At 46.2% G+C, this 18,462-nt stretch overlaps 1 protein-coding gene across 3 annotated transcripts in view; it reads left to right on the top strand.

The window, feature by feature from the left end:
• The window catches only part of LOC141046614 (N-acylethanolamine-hydrolyzing acid amidase-like), a 122,485-nt gene that overhangs the window by 96,125 nt on the left and 7,898 nt on the right, over nucleotides 1–18,462 (top strand). The window contains exons 9-10 of one of the 3 annotated variants that reach the window (XM_073541130.1): nucleotides 161–189; nucleotides 6,821–6,900. The exons of 1 other annotated variant lie outside the window; for it this stretch is intronic. In XM_073541130.1, coding sequence (XP_073397231.1) covers nucleotides 161–189; nucleotides 6,821–6,890 — 99 coding nt within the window. In that variant the 3' untranslated portion in view covers nucleotides 6,891–6,900. The remainder of the gene's footprint in view (nucleotides 1–160; nucleotides 190–6,820; nucleotides 6,901–18,462) is intronic. One more of the 3 variants, XM_073541138.1, reaches the window with a different exon arrangement.

Below are 18,462 nucleotides of genomic sequence, written 5' to 3' on the forward strand. Positions count from 1 at the left end.
GGCGTCACCATGCTGGCGGTTTGAGGGTCGTGGGGGACCTGTCAGGTTCACTTTAATCATAGTAAACTGTTCCTGCTAATTATGACTGGATTTTATACTGATTCCATACATCCTCATCTGGCGTATAACTAAGGTGAAATTTTTCTTTACCTTTTTGAAGGTTTTATCAAATCGTCCAGTTTTTAATCGGTAAGGAAGGAACCTCAAATATATTCATTACTCAATTCTGCTCAGTATATTGTAAATTCTATCTGACGCATTTTGTATTGGTATAATGACCAATGTCTGCTATCTCAAAAAATACTTCAAGGCTAGATACCCACAATAAGTATTTAGTCAGTTTTATGTTACAAATTTTCTGCAGCATCTCTGCACCAATTAGCTAAATTATGTCATTTGCATTTTTTGCATTGCATATTTTAGTACGTTACTTTACATGCGTTTTACTATTTTTTTTCAGCTGCAGATTTTGGCCCTTTTTTCTAGGTCATCTTTTAACTAAAATCGCTTTGCTTTTAAAACTTCCTAATACTTAAATGTGATAAAACTTTATTGATAAAGTCATATGTAGATTATGTGTTTTTATTGTTTTTCTGCTACAGAAATGCACAAAAAAACACATTTTTATCTGTTTTAGATTTAAGTATTTAAGGATAATCTGCAAATTAAACGTATTGTATATTTACCACAGACAGAATTGACATTTTGCAGATTTTTAAAATTTCACCACCAGATGTCAGTTTCCATAGAGTTGAAAAAAAACAAAAAAAACGCAGTGAGCGTAAGAATAAATCCAATACGCATTGCTGGAACAGCAAAACGATGCATTTATTGAGTACAAAAAAATGCACCAAATACTCATTGTGGGAACTTGACCGATAGGGTATGTTTTGAACCACTTCTAAAATTTTGTTTATACTGTATGTTCCATATCTTCATAAGTACAAATTCTAGGATCTTTTAAAAGATGTTCAACTAAAAATATTCTTAATTGTGTAGCTAGGGCTTTATAAGGCTAGTTTCACAATAGCGTTTCCTGGAGCAGCGGAGGGATGCGCACGGCCGCCGTGAGGCTCCGCCCACGGCCGCACCACCTCTGGTCAGCTCCGCCTATGGGCGCATGACGCTGCATGTGACCTGCGTACCCTATCTTTAGCATGTGTTGCGTTTTGGTGCGATCGGCGCACCGTCAAAAGTACACATGCGCCGGCAAACGCATACCTGCGCATGGCCTGCGTACCCAATGCTAAAGATATGGTATGCAGGTCGCATGCAGCGTCATGCACCCATAGGTGGAGCTGACCGGAGGAGGCCCGGCAGGGCGCGGAGCTTCACGCCGAGCGTGTGCTGCGCCTTCAAACATTAGTGTGAAACTAGCCTAATATCTATCGCAATGTTTATAATATATAAGGAAAAGAGGGGAAAGCTGAAGAGGAGTATGAATGTAAAATCAATTTAAACACATAGTGAAGACACAAAGGGCCCGATTCACGAAGGTGTTTCTGGCAGAATTCTGTTGTAAAACACCCTGAAAAATGTTGCAACTTTCAGTGTTTTCACACCAGTTTTGTCCAGCTATGCCAAAGTAAGATGAAGCTGGTGGGGAGGGCGTGTGGCAAAGCCTTCGCAAAAAATTAATGAAAAGTTGTGGGGTACCTTAAGCCAGAAATGTTACTGCAGTCGATGACTGAGGTAACATTTTTGATGGAGGAGCATACCAGTTATTAAAAGTACCTAATTCATTAAGTGACGTGCACCTCTTAATAAATATGGCACATCTTTCTCCAGCACACCCATCAATAAGACTGGCGAGCACAATTCTAACACACAACAATGATTTGTGTTATGACTGAGTCACCGAGGAGGAAAAAACAAAACACAAGCTCAGCCCAGAAAATCAGAGAGGTTGGAAACTAGCGGATTGCAGACCCCTAATCCTATCACACAACTAGCAGTAGCCGTGGAGTGTTCCTACGGTGATCCTAGACTCCTCGTCACAGCCGGAGATCTACATAAGCCTAAAGAGAGAAAAGGGAAAAACTGACTGCCCCAGAGCAGACCCCAAAGCAATAGGCAGCCCCCAACATATAATGACGGTGAAGCAAGATGAAAAGACTAACACAGATAGAAAGATAGGTTGAGCAAACGATGGGGCCCAAGCTAACTAAAAAGGACAGGACAGAAAAGCTGCTGTCTGCAATCTGAGAAAACCCTGCTAAAAATATTACCAACACAACTGATAAGCAAAAAGGACCCTGAAGTCACTAGACTTCAAACCCTATATCAGCACTCAGAATATTCTGAAAGCAGAGCAAAAGAGAACACTGATCAAGGAAAAAGAATCCAGCACACCCCCAGCCGGGGATGGCTGAACTCAGAAAACAAGGAAAACAAAACCAAAACTAATAAGTTCAATAGCAGAGCAAAAACTTATCTTTGGGAAGCAGGAATCAGACTGGTCTCCAAGAATCCAGCAGAGAAATCACCAGCCACTCAGAAGGGCGTCGGCTGTCTTATATCCAGTCTGAAGTTCCCGTTACCCAGTCACAATCCACCTGATCAGGTGTTTGGTTTCTTTCATCCAAATCAGCCTCACTACCTTCCTTCACCAGAAGAGGGAGATCCTCGGACACAAAAGGTGAATGAACAGATGAGCTCACAACAGATTTGGGCCCATAGTTCTGCTCAGTGACTGAGTACATGTGTTAGGGCTGGCGCAACGCACCAAATTATAAAATAATAGTAGGTGCGTTCGGAGCCCGGGGTCCACCGTGTAGAGGTGGTACACTGCTGCTAAGTAATGGCGGAAGAATAAAGAGGAGTGAAACCAGTCACATGTGGGTTACGTCACCCAATGTGAACAGGGCGAACTCTGTTACTGCACAGAGCCGCACCACCGCTCAAAGTAGATGCCGGAGCTTGTTAACTCACAGAGCCCGGCCAAAAGAGCGCACAGTGTACGGCCACAGAACTCTACCCCAAGGACACGGGGTTAGAGTCCTTCTAGGCCCACTGAACGTGTGGCATCGCTGCCGCGAGCGCCGCTATAGAAGCTGGCTATGGAGCACGTGCACTGAGGCGTGCCGAGTCCCTGGTGAGGCCAGATGCCTGACTCAACCTCAGACCTACCTACACCTAAGCCTGGGCGCTAGCAGGCTAGGCTGCACAACACATGTGTACCAAGGGAAGGGGTTTCTTAATGAGGCATTCACCAGAGACATTCATACGTGCATACATCACTCACTCCACATAGTCTGTAAATACAGTCTATACTAGCGCATGGGCGAGCGGCCATGCGAACCTTTTATAGCCACGGGCGTCCGGGACCTTTCTGGCTTCTCGGATGGGCCAATCCGAACACGAGCAAGACCTGAGCACGTGACCCTCGATCTCCAATGGAAGATCACTCCACGGGCATGCTCAGTGGCCCGACATGAGGACTTAGTCCCTGGAGAATCTCGCTGCTGAGCAGCATGCATTGTCATAGCTGTACCAGAGGTGGCAGCAGCAAGCAAACCCACGGAGTTGGCCTGGGCAGAGCGTCGGGACCGACGAATCTGCTGAGCAGGCTCCACTGCGACCGAAGAAGAATGGGAGACCGCTGGGTGCAAGGCTCTGGAATCCTGCTGTGCAGTGGCAGGAACCCGACGCCTAACAACATGAATGGTGAATTCACACAGCAGATTTCTTACAGAAGTTTCTGCTACTTTACCATTTATGGGATTGAGATGTGCAGAAATTCAGCATTACCACAATGACAACCCTATTAACATGAATCAGACTAATTTTTAGTCAACAAAATTTTGCTAAAAAAATCTAATTCCTGTGAATATACCCGAATAGTAGGATATTTTTAACTGAACATTAAAAAAGTTAATTTTTGCTGTGTAAAAGAAATAAGAATTCAATTCCAACAATAGTTATATACATACACTTCACAATATCAGCATAGTCCTTCCATCTAGTGCCAGATTTACCAGCCGCTATTTGCTTATATAGTTCTCGGTTATTAGCTTTTATTCAAGTTTTCAATGTCTATGCGCTAATAAGATCTATTGGCATACTATGTATATCTGACCTGTAATCCCAACACACTGACTCCCACAATAAAAAACAAGATCCACTTGTATTGAAAAGTAAAGTTTACTTTTAAGTACAGTTGGAAAGAAGGTCATGACAGATACCACATGATATAGGACTGGCCAAATTAAAGTCTATGTGCTTGTTCTGCATTTATGCATCTAAGTCCTGATTCATTAAGACTAGCGTTTTGAACAGCAGTGTTAATGAAGGGAGCACTGTTGCAAGATGCGCTAACTTTGTTATGAAGCATTCACCTCTGAAATAATTTTGGCACATCTTTCACCTGTAGCACGTCACCACCAGAAATGTACAACTAGGATTTTTTTCCTATAAGTTATGCTGAAATTGTAGGCATGCTTGGCCCCTTCCTGCCCAAGCTCCTCCCACTTTTAAAAAATTTGTAATAGCATGCCAAGACTTGCATAAAACAGCAAAAGTTTCAATTTTCTTGTACAACTTCGAATTCTGCCAAAAAACAAAGGAACATTTCAAGTAGTCCTACATCAGAATTCTGGTGAAAATTTGTTGATGAATTAGCCTGCAAATCTATTGTTAACATGTCAGCACAAGACATACAAAGGCATGAAAATGGTAGATGAGCAATGAAACAAATGGGTAAGCAGAAGTAACTATGTAAAGGGCTTCTATAGCCTATCTCCTGTCAGTAGTAGAGATGAGTGAATAAATTCAATGTGAATCAAATTCAAGTCTAAGTTTATGAAATTTGCAGGTCACAGCAAATTCAAACAAGTTCAAATTCAATTTGTGGAAATTGCAAAAAAATGTCCACCACCATTTTACACATTGGAGAAGATTGCATCAATCATAACATGCTGATATGATCTCAATTGACACTTTGCTGGCTTCTTCATAATGCTTGGCATCTGTCCTGCTGCATTTGACATAAAATTACAATTAACATTCCAAATGCACTAAAAAGCACAGGCAAGACAACACAATAGTTTTACAGAAAAAAAATCTGAAATCAGTGTCAGATGGTGTGCTTTCTTGTTACAAGATACTGTATTAAAGTTTTAATTTTTTATGTAGGGGAATAATTGTTTTTTAAAAAATACAAAAGAAAATTCCCTAAAATCCAGGCATGTACTGTAATTGCAAATGTATACCTCATCAAGTGTGTGTCACAATCAGTTTAGTACATTTGTTTTACTAGACAAATTTTACATCCATACATGCCACATCAATAGAGTGCCCTGTGGCAAGTGCTGGCTTTTTGACCATGCATTTCTTATTTTGTAATTTTTGAGAAAGGGGCTGAATTTTGTTGAAAAACATAGAGAATTTTACAAAATTTATACATTTAACTGTGCATTTCTGATTGGGCCACACTTTTTTACCAGTCTAATTTTGGAACCACGTATAGAAAGAACACCGTGAGCACAACTCAAGATGGTGCTAAGGTTAGGTTCCCAAACCGTTAAAGCAACAAATATGAACCTAGCACTCAACTTAAAGGTATTTGTAAGGCGGTTTATTGTAGTACACGAAAAAAGACGTTTCGGTCAATGTGGACACCGCATCTGGAGGCACGTTTGCCCCTCTCCTATATACTGACAAGCTCATTACCTTACAGAGATCATTCTCCTCAATGCCTAAAGCACCATCGTCCTTTCTGATAGATGCCTATAAGCTCTACACAATCTATATACCACACGTAACTGAAGAAGGTCACATTGACCGAAACGTCTTTTTTCGTGTACTACAATAAACCGCCTTACAAATACCTTTAAGTTGAGTGCTAGGTTCATATTTGTTAATTTTGGAACCATACATGCCACACGTCTACTGCGGCCACATTTTGTTTTCTGTGCGTATAAGAGTTTAATGGTTGGGGTTGAAAAGATTGTAGAAAGTTAATTCTAGTGTTGTGCAAATTGTATGGTGAAAGAAAAAGTGGCAATAGCAATAGACAGGATAGTGTAAAGTATAAAAAAACATACCACAGGTAATAATGTAGGCACCCCTAGCAGTAACAGAAGCATCACCACGACCAGCACGGTCACCAGCCTTAGGGAAGTATTAATACGACATGCAAGCCACCGTTGGCCTCTTTTGGCTCCAGCCAATATATTAGTGGGGAATTAACATATGGCATTATGAAACATCACCTGACGTCACATAAGGATGATGTTATCCTAAGGCCTCTTTCACACTTCAGTTTTTTACAATCAGTCACAATCCGCCAGGTTTTGAAAAAAACGAATCCGCAATTTTTTTTTTGAGGATCCGTTTTTTTCCCCATTGACTTTCATTATAGGTGGATTGTGACGGATTGCCGTCCGTTGCATCTGTTTTTTTTGCGGATCCGCCAAAAGTTGCTGTCCGTCACCATCCTCAAAGATTTCAAAACGGAGCTTGTAACGTTTTTTCCTCTGGCGGATCCTCCAGACACTTTTCCAGGCTGCTATTCCTTTAAAATTCTTAATTTGTCGGATCCGTCAAAAAAACGGATGGGTGACATCCGTTGTCATCAGTTCTAAAACGGATCCGCCATCCGTCCTTTTGGCGGATTTTGACTGATGCAAAAAACTGAAGTGTGAAAGAGGCCTAATAGAGACATTATCAGTTTCAGATATCAATTTACCACTGCGGCCAAGCAATGGAGATCGGGGCAAAGGCAGAGACTCAGAGCTGGAATATAGAATTCTAGTGACATAGTCTATTTGAACTATACAATATGTTTTGTTTTAATGGTATATTTTTTCACTCAATTTAGAGGGACAGTTCATACCACAATGATGAGTGCTGCTTCTCCTGAAGTTTATGTTTCCATAATTAGGGTCTGAGATGAGCAAGGTAAAAAAACCTGATTTGTATAAATAAATGCAAATGAATTCATTTTTCTATTTTTAACATGTGATATAGATGCATAAAATGGTGTACAATAGATTGCACTGGACCACATATACAATACCATTGGAGCCGGACTGACAATCTGACCTATCCTGGACACATATGGCTCTGAAGCACACAGGATCCTGACACTGGCCAGCATCAGAGTTCTCTGTGGGGAGCTCACAGTTTGTCAGACAACATACTAGCATTGACTCACACAGGTTGCTGTGAAATTTTGAGCCTGTGTTGTTTCCTATATGTGCTCTGCCATCAGCAAGTGCATAGCTTCATCAGTAGAGAAAAATGTATAAACTTTCTGACTGTGGTGAGTATGCAAAGACGACTGTTGCAGCCACTTACAATTAAGCAAATTGAATTGTTTTATAGCATAGTATACTATAGTATAGGCTACGTTCAGTTCCAGATTGATAATCTGGCATTTTCCCGCTGAGCCGCAATGTCTCTATTCAAAGTGGGCCGGCGGTGCCTGCTCATCCAGCCGCCCGCCCACTGATCCGGCCACCGGCTCGTTTTTCTGGCCGCTGGCCGTTTAAATCTGCGGGCATGGCAGTTCTAGAGGCGCACGCAAGCAGCAGTCAATGCTTGACTGCTGCGACACACATAGGATAAAGCACGCGCTGACGTTGGCACATCAGGATGTTCTTTGTAACGGAGGCTGTAGCAAGAGATTGTATCAGAGACAGGGAGCTCCTACCTGTGCGCCTGTTCTTGGCTGCTTCCTGCTTCTATTTCACTCTGGGTCTGAGTGAGTGTTCCCAGCCCAGAAACAAGTGTAATTGAAAATATTTTCTTATTCCCTTTTCCCTTTCCTGGTCCAGAACTGGCTGCAGGCTGGGACTGGGGCTGCGGATAGGAGTTATGATATTTAGATTTTCCCCTTCTTAAAGTGGCCAGTCCTCCAGCCATTTCTCCAAAAGGAGCTTATTTGTTGAAGAGATGCTATGATTTCTATAGGGAGATTTTCCAGCCCTTATAGAAGTCATATCACAATCAGCCCCTACCAAGATCACCAATATTTTTTGGATGATGTATGTGATGGGGCCGAGTGAGGACAGTGTGAAACAATAATGCTGCTTCCATACTGAAGGATAATTATGAGCAATCATTTTTAGGGTATGTGCACACGGTCAGTAAACGCTGCGGGTTGGACTCTGCGTACATCCGCAGTGTCTAACCCACAGCGTCCAGATGTCCAGATTTCAAGAAATCTCATGCCCACTATGTGTCCATAGATGCCGGCGGCTTACCTGCGGAGATGTACATGTGGCGTGACTTTCCAGACTGCAGCATGTCAATTTATCTTGCGGAGACATGAGTCTCTGCAAGATAAATATCACCCGTACAATGCACTGAACACATGTGGAATCGTCTGCATTCAAAAGCAGGCAACATTTTAGACGCAGCGTACATGTGATACGTCCAAAGCGCTGCCAAATATTGACAGTGTGCACCAGTGTGTAAAGGGTTTGTCCAGGCTCATTGCAAACTCTGCACTCTGCATTCTATATGACTACACAAGCTGAGAGGATTCTCCAGTGCCAGCGGGAGCAGGTGGTCATGTGATTAAATATGCAGTATGCATGCTTCCAGATATATTCTGACTAGCATGCATAACCTCACTCAATATACTTGTATTGAACGAGGCCAGATGCGTCTCAAAATGTGGCCTCAAAGTCAGAGACATATTTAGGAGGGCAGCTGGGGCATGTGTCCAGGGTGCAGCCGGCAGGGGGCGCAGTCGGGCCGCCTAATGGGGCGGTCCGCAGTGTTTCTGTCACGGAGTGACTCGACCCCACAGGTGGTCAGACAACTAGCGTCACAACTCACATACAATGGGATGGTAAAGATGAGAGGAAGACCCTAACGATAGAGCCTGTCCCTGAACTCATCTAACGCCCTATGCGGGTCCTTCCCCCTGCCGCCATCAGGATACCTCGTCCCTATTTGTCACCTAACTCTGCCCTGGCTAGTGCACTGGCAGGCAAGGAGCACTAGCCTCACCTCTGCAGATAATAAACACAGCGGGAAAATGACAGACTCCAAAGGGACAAGGTAACAAAAACACCAGCTTATGTACACCGCTGCTAAGCTTCACACCGCAGATAATAACAGCAACTGGACTCCAAACGCCAGACGTGGCTGACACCAGAGAACTGCTCCTGCTTGGCTGGTCTCCAGAAAGGAGACCAGCACAAAAAACTGAATAGACCAAACCAAATCAAATGTGAACATAAGCAGAGAACAACTTAGCTTGAGAAGGCAGGAACTGAGCTGGAAACTAAGACCTCAGGAGGCAGGAAAAAATCACCAGCATGGGAATAGGGAGTCGGCTGTCTTAAATGCAGTCTGAGACTCCAGATATCCACTCCTCATCCTCATTATCAGGTGGCAGGTGTCTGTTAATTAGATCAGCTTCATTACCTCCTGCCACCACCAGAGGGAGCCTGGAAAGAGAACTCACAACTCCTTTGTCAGCACAACCAGCTCCCTCGCCAGAAACCAGAGGCAGACCAGAAAATGAGTTCACAACAGTACCCCCCCTTGAGGAGGGGTCACCGAACCCTCATCCATGCCACCAGGCCGATCAGGATGGGCCCAGTGAAAAGCACGAACCAATCTATTGGCATGAATGTCAGAGGCAGAGACCCAAGAATTATCCTCCTGGCCATAACCCTTCCATTTGACCAAATACTGGAGTCTTCGTCTAGCCAAGCGAGAATCCAATCTTTTCTCTACCTCATATATCCACATTGCCTTTAACCAATATAGGGTCAGGAGGTGCCGCCATAGGAACTACTGGCTCAACAAACCTCTTCAACAGAGATTTATGAAATACGTTATGGATCTTAAACGTAACTGGAAGAGCCAATCGAAAAGAAACAGGATTAAGAATCTCCAAAATCTTATAAGGTCCAATAAATCTTGGCTTGAACTTTGGAGACGCAACCTTCATTACCTTCAGGTTCATTACCTCCTGCCACCACCAGAGGGAGCCTGGAATGAGAACTCACAACTCCTCTGTCAGCACAACCAGCTCCCTCACCAGAAATATCCTGTCTCCACCATATATCTCTGAACTAATCTCCCAATATCTTCCCTCACGTAATCTCTGGTCCTCTCAAGACCTCCTTCTCTCCTCCACACTTATTCACTCCTCACCCAACCACCTAAAAGACTTCTCCCGAATAGCCCCCATCCTCTGGAATTCTTTGTTCCAACACGTCCAACCATCAATCACAATCGGATCCTTCAGACGGAACCTGAAAACCCATCTCTTCAGGAAAGCTTACAGCCTGCAATGATCCCCACTGCCTCCTCACCACTACCGGAGCTACCGCCTCACCATCACTGGAGCTGCTGCAACCCCCCAACCTACTGTCTCCTTCCACACCATCCTGTAGAATGTAAGCCCGAAAGGGCAGGGTCCTCTCTCCCCTCTATATCAGTCTGTGATTGTTAGTTTGCTTGCTGTAAGTAATACCCCTTCTCATGTACAGCACCATGGAATCAATGGTGCTATATAAATAATAATAATAATATTGGATTAAATTCCAGGGATTGGGCTGGCCACTCCATAACCTCAATTTTGTTGGACTGGAACCAAGATTTTGCTCGTTTACTAGTGTTTAGGATCATTGTCTTGTCTTGTTAGAACACTCATTTCAAGGGTATATCCTCTTCAGCGTAAGGCAACATGATCCCTTTTCAAGTATTTTAAATATATGCAAACTGGTCCATGATCACTTGTATGCGGTAAATAGATCTGGCTCCATTGTAAGAGAAACAAGAACGCACCACCATGATGCACTGTCTTCAGAATGTACTGTGGCTTGAATGCAGAGTTTGGGGGTCGGCCGACAAACTCTCTGTGGACCCAAAAAGAACAATTTTACTTTCATCAGCCCACAAAATGTTTCTCCATTTCTCTTTAGGCCAGGTGATGTGTTCTTTGGAAAATTGTATCCGCTTCAGTACATGTCTTTTTTTTTAACAATGAGACTTTGCTGGGTCTTCTTGTTAAGAGATTAGCTTCACACAGGCATCTTCTATCTGTCACAGTATCACAGGTAACTTGAGACTGTCTTTGATCATCCTGGAGCTTATTGGCTGAGCCTTTGCCATTCTGGCTACTCTTCCATCCATTTGAATGGTAGTCTTCTGCTTTCTTCTACATCTCTCTGGTTTGGCTTTCCATTTTTTGTAGCATTGGAGATCATTTTAGCTGAGCAGCCTATCATTGTCTGCACTTCTTTATAAGTTTTATCCTCTCCAATAAACTTTTTAATCAAAGTATGCTGTTCTTCTGAACAATGTCTCATACTTCTTAGGCTTTCAACGAGAAATACATGCACAATATGTCGTGGCTTCACCCTTAAATAAGGGCCACCTGATTCACACCTGTTTCTTCACAGAATGATTGACCTCACTAATTGAACGTCACACTGCTATTATTTTGAACACATATCCTTTCAATTAATTATTCTAATACACAGACTCAAAAACATACAGATCATAAATGTGAAGTCTGTTGGTTTTCTTAGAATCTACTGCACCAACTGGTAAATTGTTTGACGTGTGGTAATATAAATTACTGAACGGTGGCCCGATTCTAATGCATCGGGTATTCTAGAATATGTATGTAATTTATGAAGTTTTAATAATAGTGCAATAATGCACCCCCCAATCCTGCATGGTCCTCTCACCCCCCAATCCTGATATGCGTGGTACCCCTTCCCCCCTATCCTGGTATGCATGGTCCCCTCACCCCCCAATCCTGATATGCATGGTCCCCTCACCCCCAATCCTGTTAAGCATGGTCCCCTCACCCTCCAATCCCAGAATGCATGGTTCTCTCACCCTCCAATCCTGGTATGCATGATCCTCTCACCCCTCTTTCCTGGTAAGCATGGTCCCCTCACCCCCCCTTTCCTGGTATGCATGGTCCCCCTCACCCCCCTTTCCTGGTATGCATAGTCCCGTCACCCCCATTTCCTGGTATGCATGGTCTCCTCACGCCTCAAACCTGATATGCATGGTCCTCTCACCCCCCAATCCTGATATGCATGGCACCCCTCACCCCCCAATCCTGGTAAGCATGGTCCCCTCACCCTCCAATCCTGGAATGCATAGTCCTCTCACCCCCCAATCCAGGTATGCATGGTCCTCTCATCCCTCTTTCCTGGTATGCATGGTCCCCTCACCCCCCTTTGCTGGTATGCATGGTCCCCCTCCCCCCCATTGCTGGTATGCATGGTCCCCCTCCCTCCCATTGCTGGTATGCATGGTCCCCCTCCCCCCATTGCTGGTGTGCATGGTCCCCCCCCATTGCTGGTATACATGGTCCCCTCACCCCCCTCTCCTGGTATGCATGGTCACCCTCACCCCCCTATCCTGGTATGCATGGTCACCCTCACCCCCCTTTCCTGGTAGGCATGGTCACCCTCACACCCCTTTGCTGGTATGCATGGTCCCCCTCCCCAGGGCCGCAGCTATAATTAGCCAAGTTGAGCCAGGTGCTGAAGCGGCAGGCAGCAGGGGGCGGCATTATGCGCTCCTCTACCCGCAGCACCTACAATTTAGCCTCTGCACACTGGTGCTGCGGTTGTGCAAGGGACTGTAATTGATGAGATCACAGGAGGGAAGGAGTCAGGGGCCCCCTGATCATGTGACCCCTGACTCCTCCCCTCCTGTGACCTCATCACAGGTCCTGTAGTCGCTCCTCTCCTCATCTGTAGCGTCTTCAATCCGGATATCATGTGACCCTGACTCCTCCCCTCCTATGACCTCATCACAGGACCTGTGCGCATCAGCCCTTGTTTTATCCAGGACTCTGCTGTCTGTCATCGTCCTGGATGAGGGAAGTTTATTTGTGGGGTCAAGGGGGTTTACAGGGTTATGTGGCAGAGCCGCGAGTGTGTGAGGTGTACGGAGCAGAGCTGCAAGCGTACGAGGTGTACGGAGCAGAGATGTGTATGGAGTGGAGCTGTGTGTGTACGAGGTGTACGGAGCAGAGATGTGTATGGAGTGGAGCTGTGTGTGTACACGGAGTGGAGCCGTGTGTGTGTACAAGGTGTACGGAGCAGAGCAGCGAGTGTGTGAGGTGTACGGAGCGGAGCCATGTGTGTGCGAGGTGTACAGAGCGGAGCCGTGTGTACGAGGTGTAAGGAGCAGAGCTGCGTGTGTACAAGGTATAAGGAGCAGAGCCGCGTGTGTACGAGGTGTAAGGAGCAGAGCCGCGTGTGTATGAGGTGTAAGGAGCAGAGCCGCGTGTGTACGAGGACCGAGGTGCACGGAGCAGAGCTGCACGTGTACAAGGTGTACGGAGCAGAGCCGCACGTGTACGAGGTGTACGGAGCGGAGCCGTGTGTGTACGAGGTGTACGGAGCAGAGCCTCGAGTGTGTGAGGTGCACGGAGCGGAGCCGCGTGTGTACGAGGTGTACAGAGCGGAGCCGCGTGTGTACAAGGTGTAAGGAGCGGAGCCGCATGTGTACGAGGTGTAAGGAACGGAGCCGCATGTTTACGAGGTGTAAGGAGCTGAGCCGCGTGTGTACGATGTGTACGGAGCGGAGCCGTGTGTGTACAAGGTGTACGGAGCAGAGCCGCGCGTGTGTTAGGTGCACGGAGCAGAGCTGCATGTGTACGAGGTGTACGTTGTAGAGATGTGTACGGAGTGGAGCTGTGTGTGTACGGAGTGGAGCTGTGTGACTGTGTACGAGGTGTACGGAGCAGAGATGTGTACGGAGTGGAGCTGTGTGTACACGGAGCGGAGCCGTGTGTGTGTATGAGGTGTACGGAGCAGAGCAGCGAGTGTGTGGGGTGTGCGGAGCTGTGTGTGTGTGCGAGGTGTATGGAGCGGAGCCACATGTGTGTAAGGAGCAGAGCTGCATGTGTACTGAGCAGAGATTGTACAGAGCGGAGCCGTGTGTGTACACGAAGTGGAGCCGTGTGTACGGAGCGGAGCAGCGCGTGTGCGAGGTGTACGGAGTGGAGCAGCGTGTGTGCGAGGTGTACAGAGCAGAGCATGTGCGAGGTGTACAGAGCGGAGCCGCACGTGTACGGAGCAGAGCCGCACATGTACGAGGTGTACGGAGCAGAGTCGCGTGTGTGTGAGGTGTATGGAGCGGAACCGCGTGTGTATGAGGTGTATGGAGCAAAGTCGCATGTGTACAAGTTTTACGGAGTGGAGCCATTTGTGTACAAGGTTTACAGAGCGTGTGTACAAGGTGTACGGAGCAGAGCCGCATGTGTACGAGGTTTATGGAGTGAAGCCATGTGTGTACTGAGTGGAGCCGTGTGTGTGCGAGGTGTACAGAACGGAGCCTTGTGTGTATGAGGCATAAAAAGCAGAACCGTGTGTGTATGATGTATGCGGAGCCATACGTGTACAAGGTGTATGGTGGGGAGCATTCATACCTCCCAGCAGGACAGTCCCGATTTTGAGATTCTACCCCACTGCCCCGGCTGGGAGCTTACTTTTCCCACAGACACAGGAGTACACGGCGGAGCCCCGAGGAGCACTTTAAAATTCGCACGTAACGTTCCACCGGAAGTGACGTGCTAGAAGCTGACTGGAAATGAGGTAATTTCGGGAGGAGATTGTGACAGAACCATGGAGGCACTTCAGGGAATGCTTCAGATCCATCACCGTATCCTCCCCAACAGCGCGGACAGCAGGATCGCCGTGGACTCGGGATGCCGGCCATGTGAGCGGATCATGATATGTCCTGCATCGGGAGGCTCAGGTGGGCACTACAGTGGGAGCCGGGCTGCTGTAGTATCTTTATAGAATCTTTCTTTCTCTCTCTTTCTTTCCTTCTTCTATTTTTCTGTTATTTCTTTCTTTCCCCTCTTTCTTTCTCTCTTCTTTCTTTCCCCTCTTTCTTTCTCTCTCTGTTCTTTCTTTCTTTCTCTCTGTTTTCTTTTTCTCTCTGTTCTTTCTTTCTTTTCCTCAGTACAAGTCAGTGTGCCCACAGTACCAGTCGAATAAGAGGGGTAGGAAACTAGGTGGCACTGGTCACATTGAGCCTCTCATACTTTTTACTGGTGTATAATCATATGCCCTGAGCACCCCCATAAAGTGGGCCAGCGCCAGACAACAGGGTACAAACAAATCACTATTACTACCAGTCCAAGTGGACAATTATATAGGTAAAGTTAATGATGTCCCTGTGCCAAGCACTGCGGAGGATCAGAATACACTGAGGAGGCCAGAACAGCGGGGTTTGGGTAGAAGAATTATATGGGGCCCATTACACTGTATGAAGTAATATATGGTGCCCATTGTTCTGTATGAAGTAATATATGGTGCCCATTATACTGTATGAAGTAATATATGGTGCCCATTATACTGTAGGAAGCAATATATGGGGCCCATTATGCTGTATGGAGCCTTATATGGGGCCCATTATACTGTATGCAGTAATATATGGGGCCCATAATACTGTATGGAGCATTATGTGGGGATAGGGGATGACTTTCTGTTTGTTGTGGATCAGACCGCTGGGACCCCCATGATCCTGGGAAACGTAGCTTTGAAGAGCACCATGTAAATGGAGCTGTGGTCAGTCATACGCACTGTGGTGCCATTCACATGTGACTCTTCAAATAACTCCTTAAAGAGAGTGATGAGGGGACGACAAAGTATAGCAAAAATTCACTGATCGGGGTGAGTAGTGCTATAGTTTGTGGGCTGGTGGGATTTGTGTGGCAGAGCTGCATTTTTGTCCCAGTCCGGCCCTGTGCCAGGCCTACCATTGCCATTATTGACCCTTGTTCTAGATACTTACGTGTTGTTCTTGTATGTGCGTGTGATGGCGCTGACATCCTTGTGTTTGGACACCTTTTTTTTCTATTTACTGTATCTAAATCAAAATGTCCACTATTGTGCTCAGTTTTACAGGATAGATATGAAAATTTACTTTGTGTGTGGGGGGGCGTCATTTTGCTGTTCGCCTCTTGCAGCAGATAGGCTAGGTTCACCCCTGCCCCTCCCCCCCATTGCTGGTGTGCATGGTCCCCCTCCCCGCCATTGCTGGTATGCATGGTCCCCCCATTGCTGGTATGCATGGTCCCTCTCACACCCCTTTGCTGGTATGTATGGTCACCCTCACTCCCCTTTCCTGGTATGTGTGGTCCCCATCACCCCCCTTTCTTGGTATGCATGGTCCCGTCACCCCCCTTTCCTGGTATGCATGGTCTCTGTTAAAATAAAAAATAGTTATATACTTACCTTCCAACGGCCCGTGATCTCCACTCCACGCGCCCGGCCTCGCGGTCCCAGTAATGCTTTCAACGCTGATGACGTCGCGCTCTCGCGAGAGCGACGTCATCTCCGGTCTAAGGTGCAAGGCATTAATGGGACCGCGAGGCCGGGCGCGTGGAGTGGAGATTGCGGGCCGTCGGAAGGTGAGTATAACCTTTTTTTATTTTAATTCTATTTTTTACAGATGCGCTCCGCCCGATTGAGCGCTGCGCCCGACTGCGCCTGCCGCTGATTGGTCGCGGCCTGGCAGCCGCGACCAATCGGCGACAGGCGCAGCTTACCGTTACAAACAAATCAGGGCCGCGGGATTTCGGTTACAGACAGACAGACATAACACGATTATATATATAGATACCAACAGTGATTAATTTGGTTAGCCATGTACATTCTCTAATCTATGAAAATCAGTTGTACAGTCAAGGACTAGTAAATCACTATTTGGAGAGCAATTACAGGACTTTTCTTGAAATCTAAAGTAATATTTTACAAGTAAACTTTTGATCTTGTTCATACTTCTACCTGAGTGTTATCCAAACGGATGTCAAGACTTTTTATTCACCCGTGTCGTACACACACCATCTAATTTGGTGTCTGTCATCTCCTAATCACAAAATAAGATAGAAGGGGGACACGTCCTCCCAATGGTGAAGCTCCGTGGAGATATACAATCGCAAGAAAGTTTTTCTTAAGGCCCTGTCACACACAGCGAGTTCGCTAGCGAGATCGCTGATTTTGTGACGCCACGGCAATCTCGCTGTGTGTGACACACATCAGCGACCGGGCCCCCTGCCGCGCTGATCGTGCAGGATCGTCCTGGGCCATTTTTTGATCGCTGCTCTCCCGCTGGCCAGCGCGCATCGCTGCGTGTGGCAGCGGGAGAACAACGATCAGCGACGCTCCCAGAGCTGTAAGCAGATGCTGGGAGCTGGTATCTAAGGTAAATATCGGGTAACTAAGCGGCGCGAGTCACTTAGTTACCGCTGTGTACCTTAGGGTATGTGCACACGCTGCGGATTCTGCTGCGTTTCCGCAGCGTTTTTGGCTCTGCAGAAACGCAGCAGATTTTGCTGCGTTGTACAGTACCTTTATTTCCTATGGAAATAAAAAAAAGCTGTGCACATGCTGCGTTTTTTTCCGCGCGGTTTTGCTGCGGTTTACAATCCGCAGCATGTCAGTTGTTTGGTGCAGAAACGCTGCGGTTTTACACCTCATCCATTATGAGGTGTAAAACCGCAGGGCAAAACCGCAGAAAAAACGCAGATAATCCGCAGATAAACCGCAGAAAAACCGCAGCACTTTGTCCTGCGGATTTCCTGCGGTTTTCTCTACAAAATCCGCAGAGACTAAAAACTACGTGTGCACATACCCTTAGATACCAGCTCCCGGCGCGAGCACGCTGGTATCTATGGTACACATCGGGTAACTAAGCGACATGCGCCGCTTAGTTACCCCATATTTACCTTAGAAACCAGAGTCCTCGCTGGTTCTGATTGCTGGTGAGTCTGCCTGTTTGACAGGCCACCAGCGATCATGTAGCGAGGCACCAGCGATCCTGACAAGGTCCTATCGTTGTCGGGATCGCTGGTGCATCTTTAAGTGTAACGGTACCCTTATACTCACAAAATGAACACTTGTGACAATTTACATAAAAAACTTGTGGCAAGGTCATCTACCCGACTCAGGCTATTTCCCCATGATCCGGAACTGTCAGTGCTTTGGACACAGCACGTTAGCTGTGTCCAAAATGCTTCCATCTATTGAATGCAGGTGAATGCGCATGTGTTCATTGAACCGGGCGGATTCACCTTGTCCAATACATTCTATGGGTGAAATTTCTCCAACGTCTCCGCAAGAGAAATTGATAAGCTGCACTATGGAGAGAAGCGCTGCATGTCCGTCTCCGCGAGTGATCTGCGGGTATCTCTGGACGCACAGTGATCATGGGATTTCTTGCAATCCCATCCACTATACTGTAACATCTGGACACTGCAGGTTGGACGCTGCACAAGTACCCATCCTTTACTGATTGCGGGAATATACCCTCAGAGTTTCCCCATTATGGCATCTTCCCAGGCTTAATCTACTGTCTGCTTCTTGAAGAAAGCAGCAGAATTCTGAACAAATATTATTTTTTTTTTTATTTATGGCTTTTTTTGCAGGTAGGTGAAAAGGCGATACACATCCTTTTCTGTTTTGGAAGAACTATCATGGGGTGGATTTATAATACCTTTAACTAATT

This window comes from Dendrobates tinctorius, unplaced genomic scaffold (genome assembly GCF_039654945.1).
Source record: "Dendrobates tinctorius isolate UK_male_01 unplaced genomic scaffold, ASM3965494v1 ptg000011l, whole genome shotgun sequence".
In the NCBI taxonomy this organism is placed as follows: Eukaryota; Metazoa; Chordata; class Amphibia; order Anura; family Dendrobatidae; genus Dendrobates; species Dendrobates tinctorius.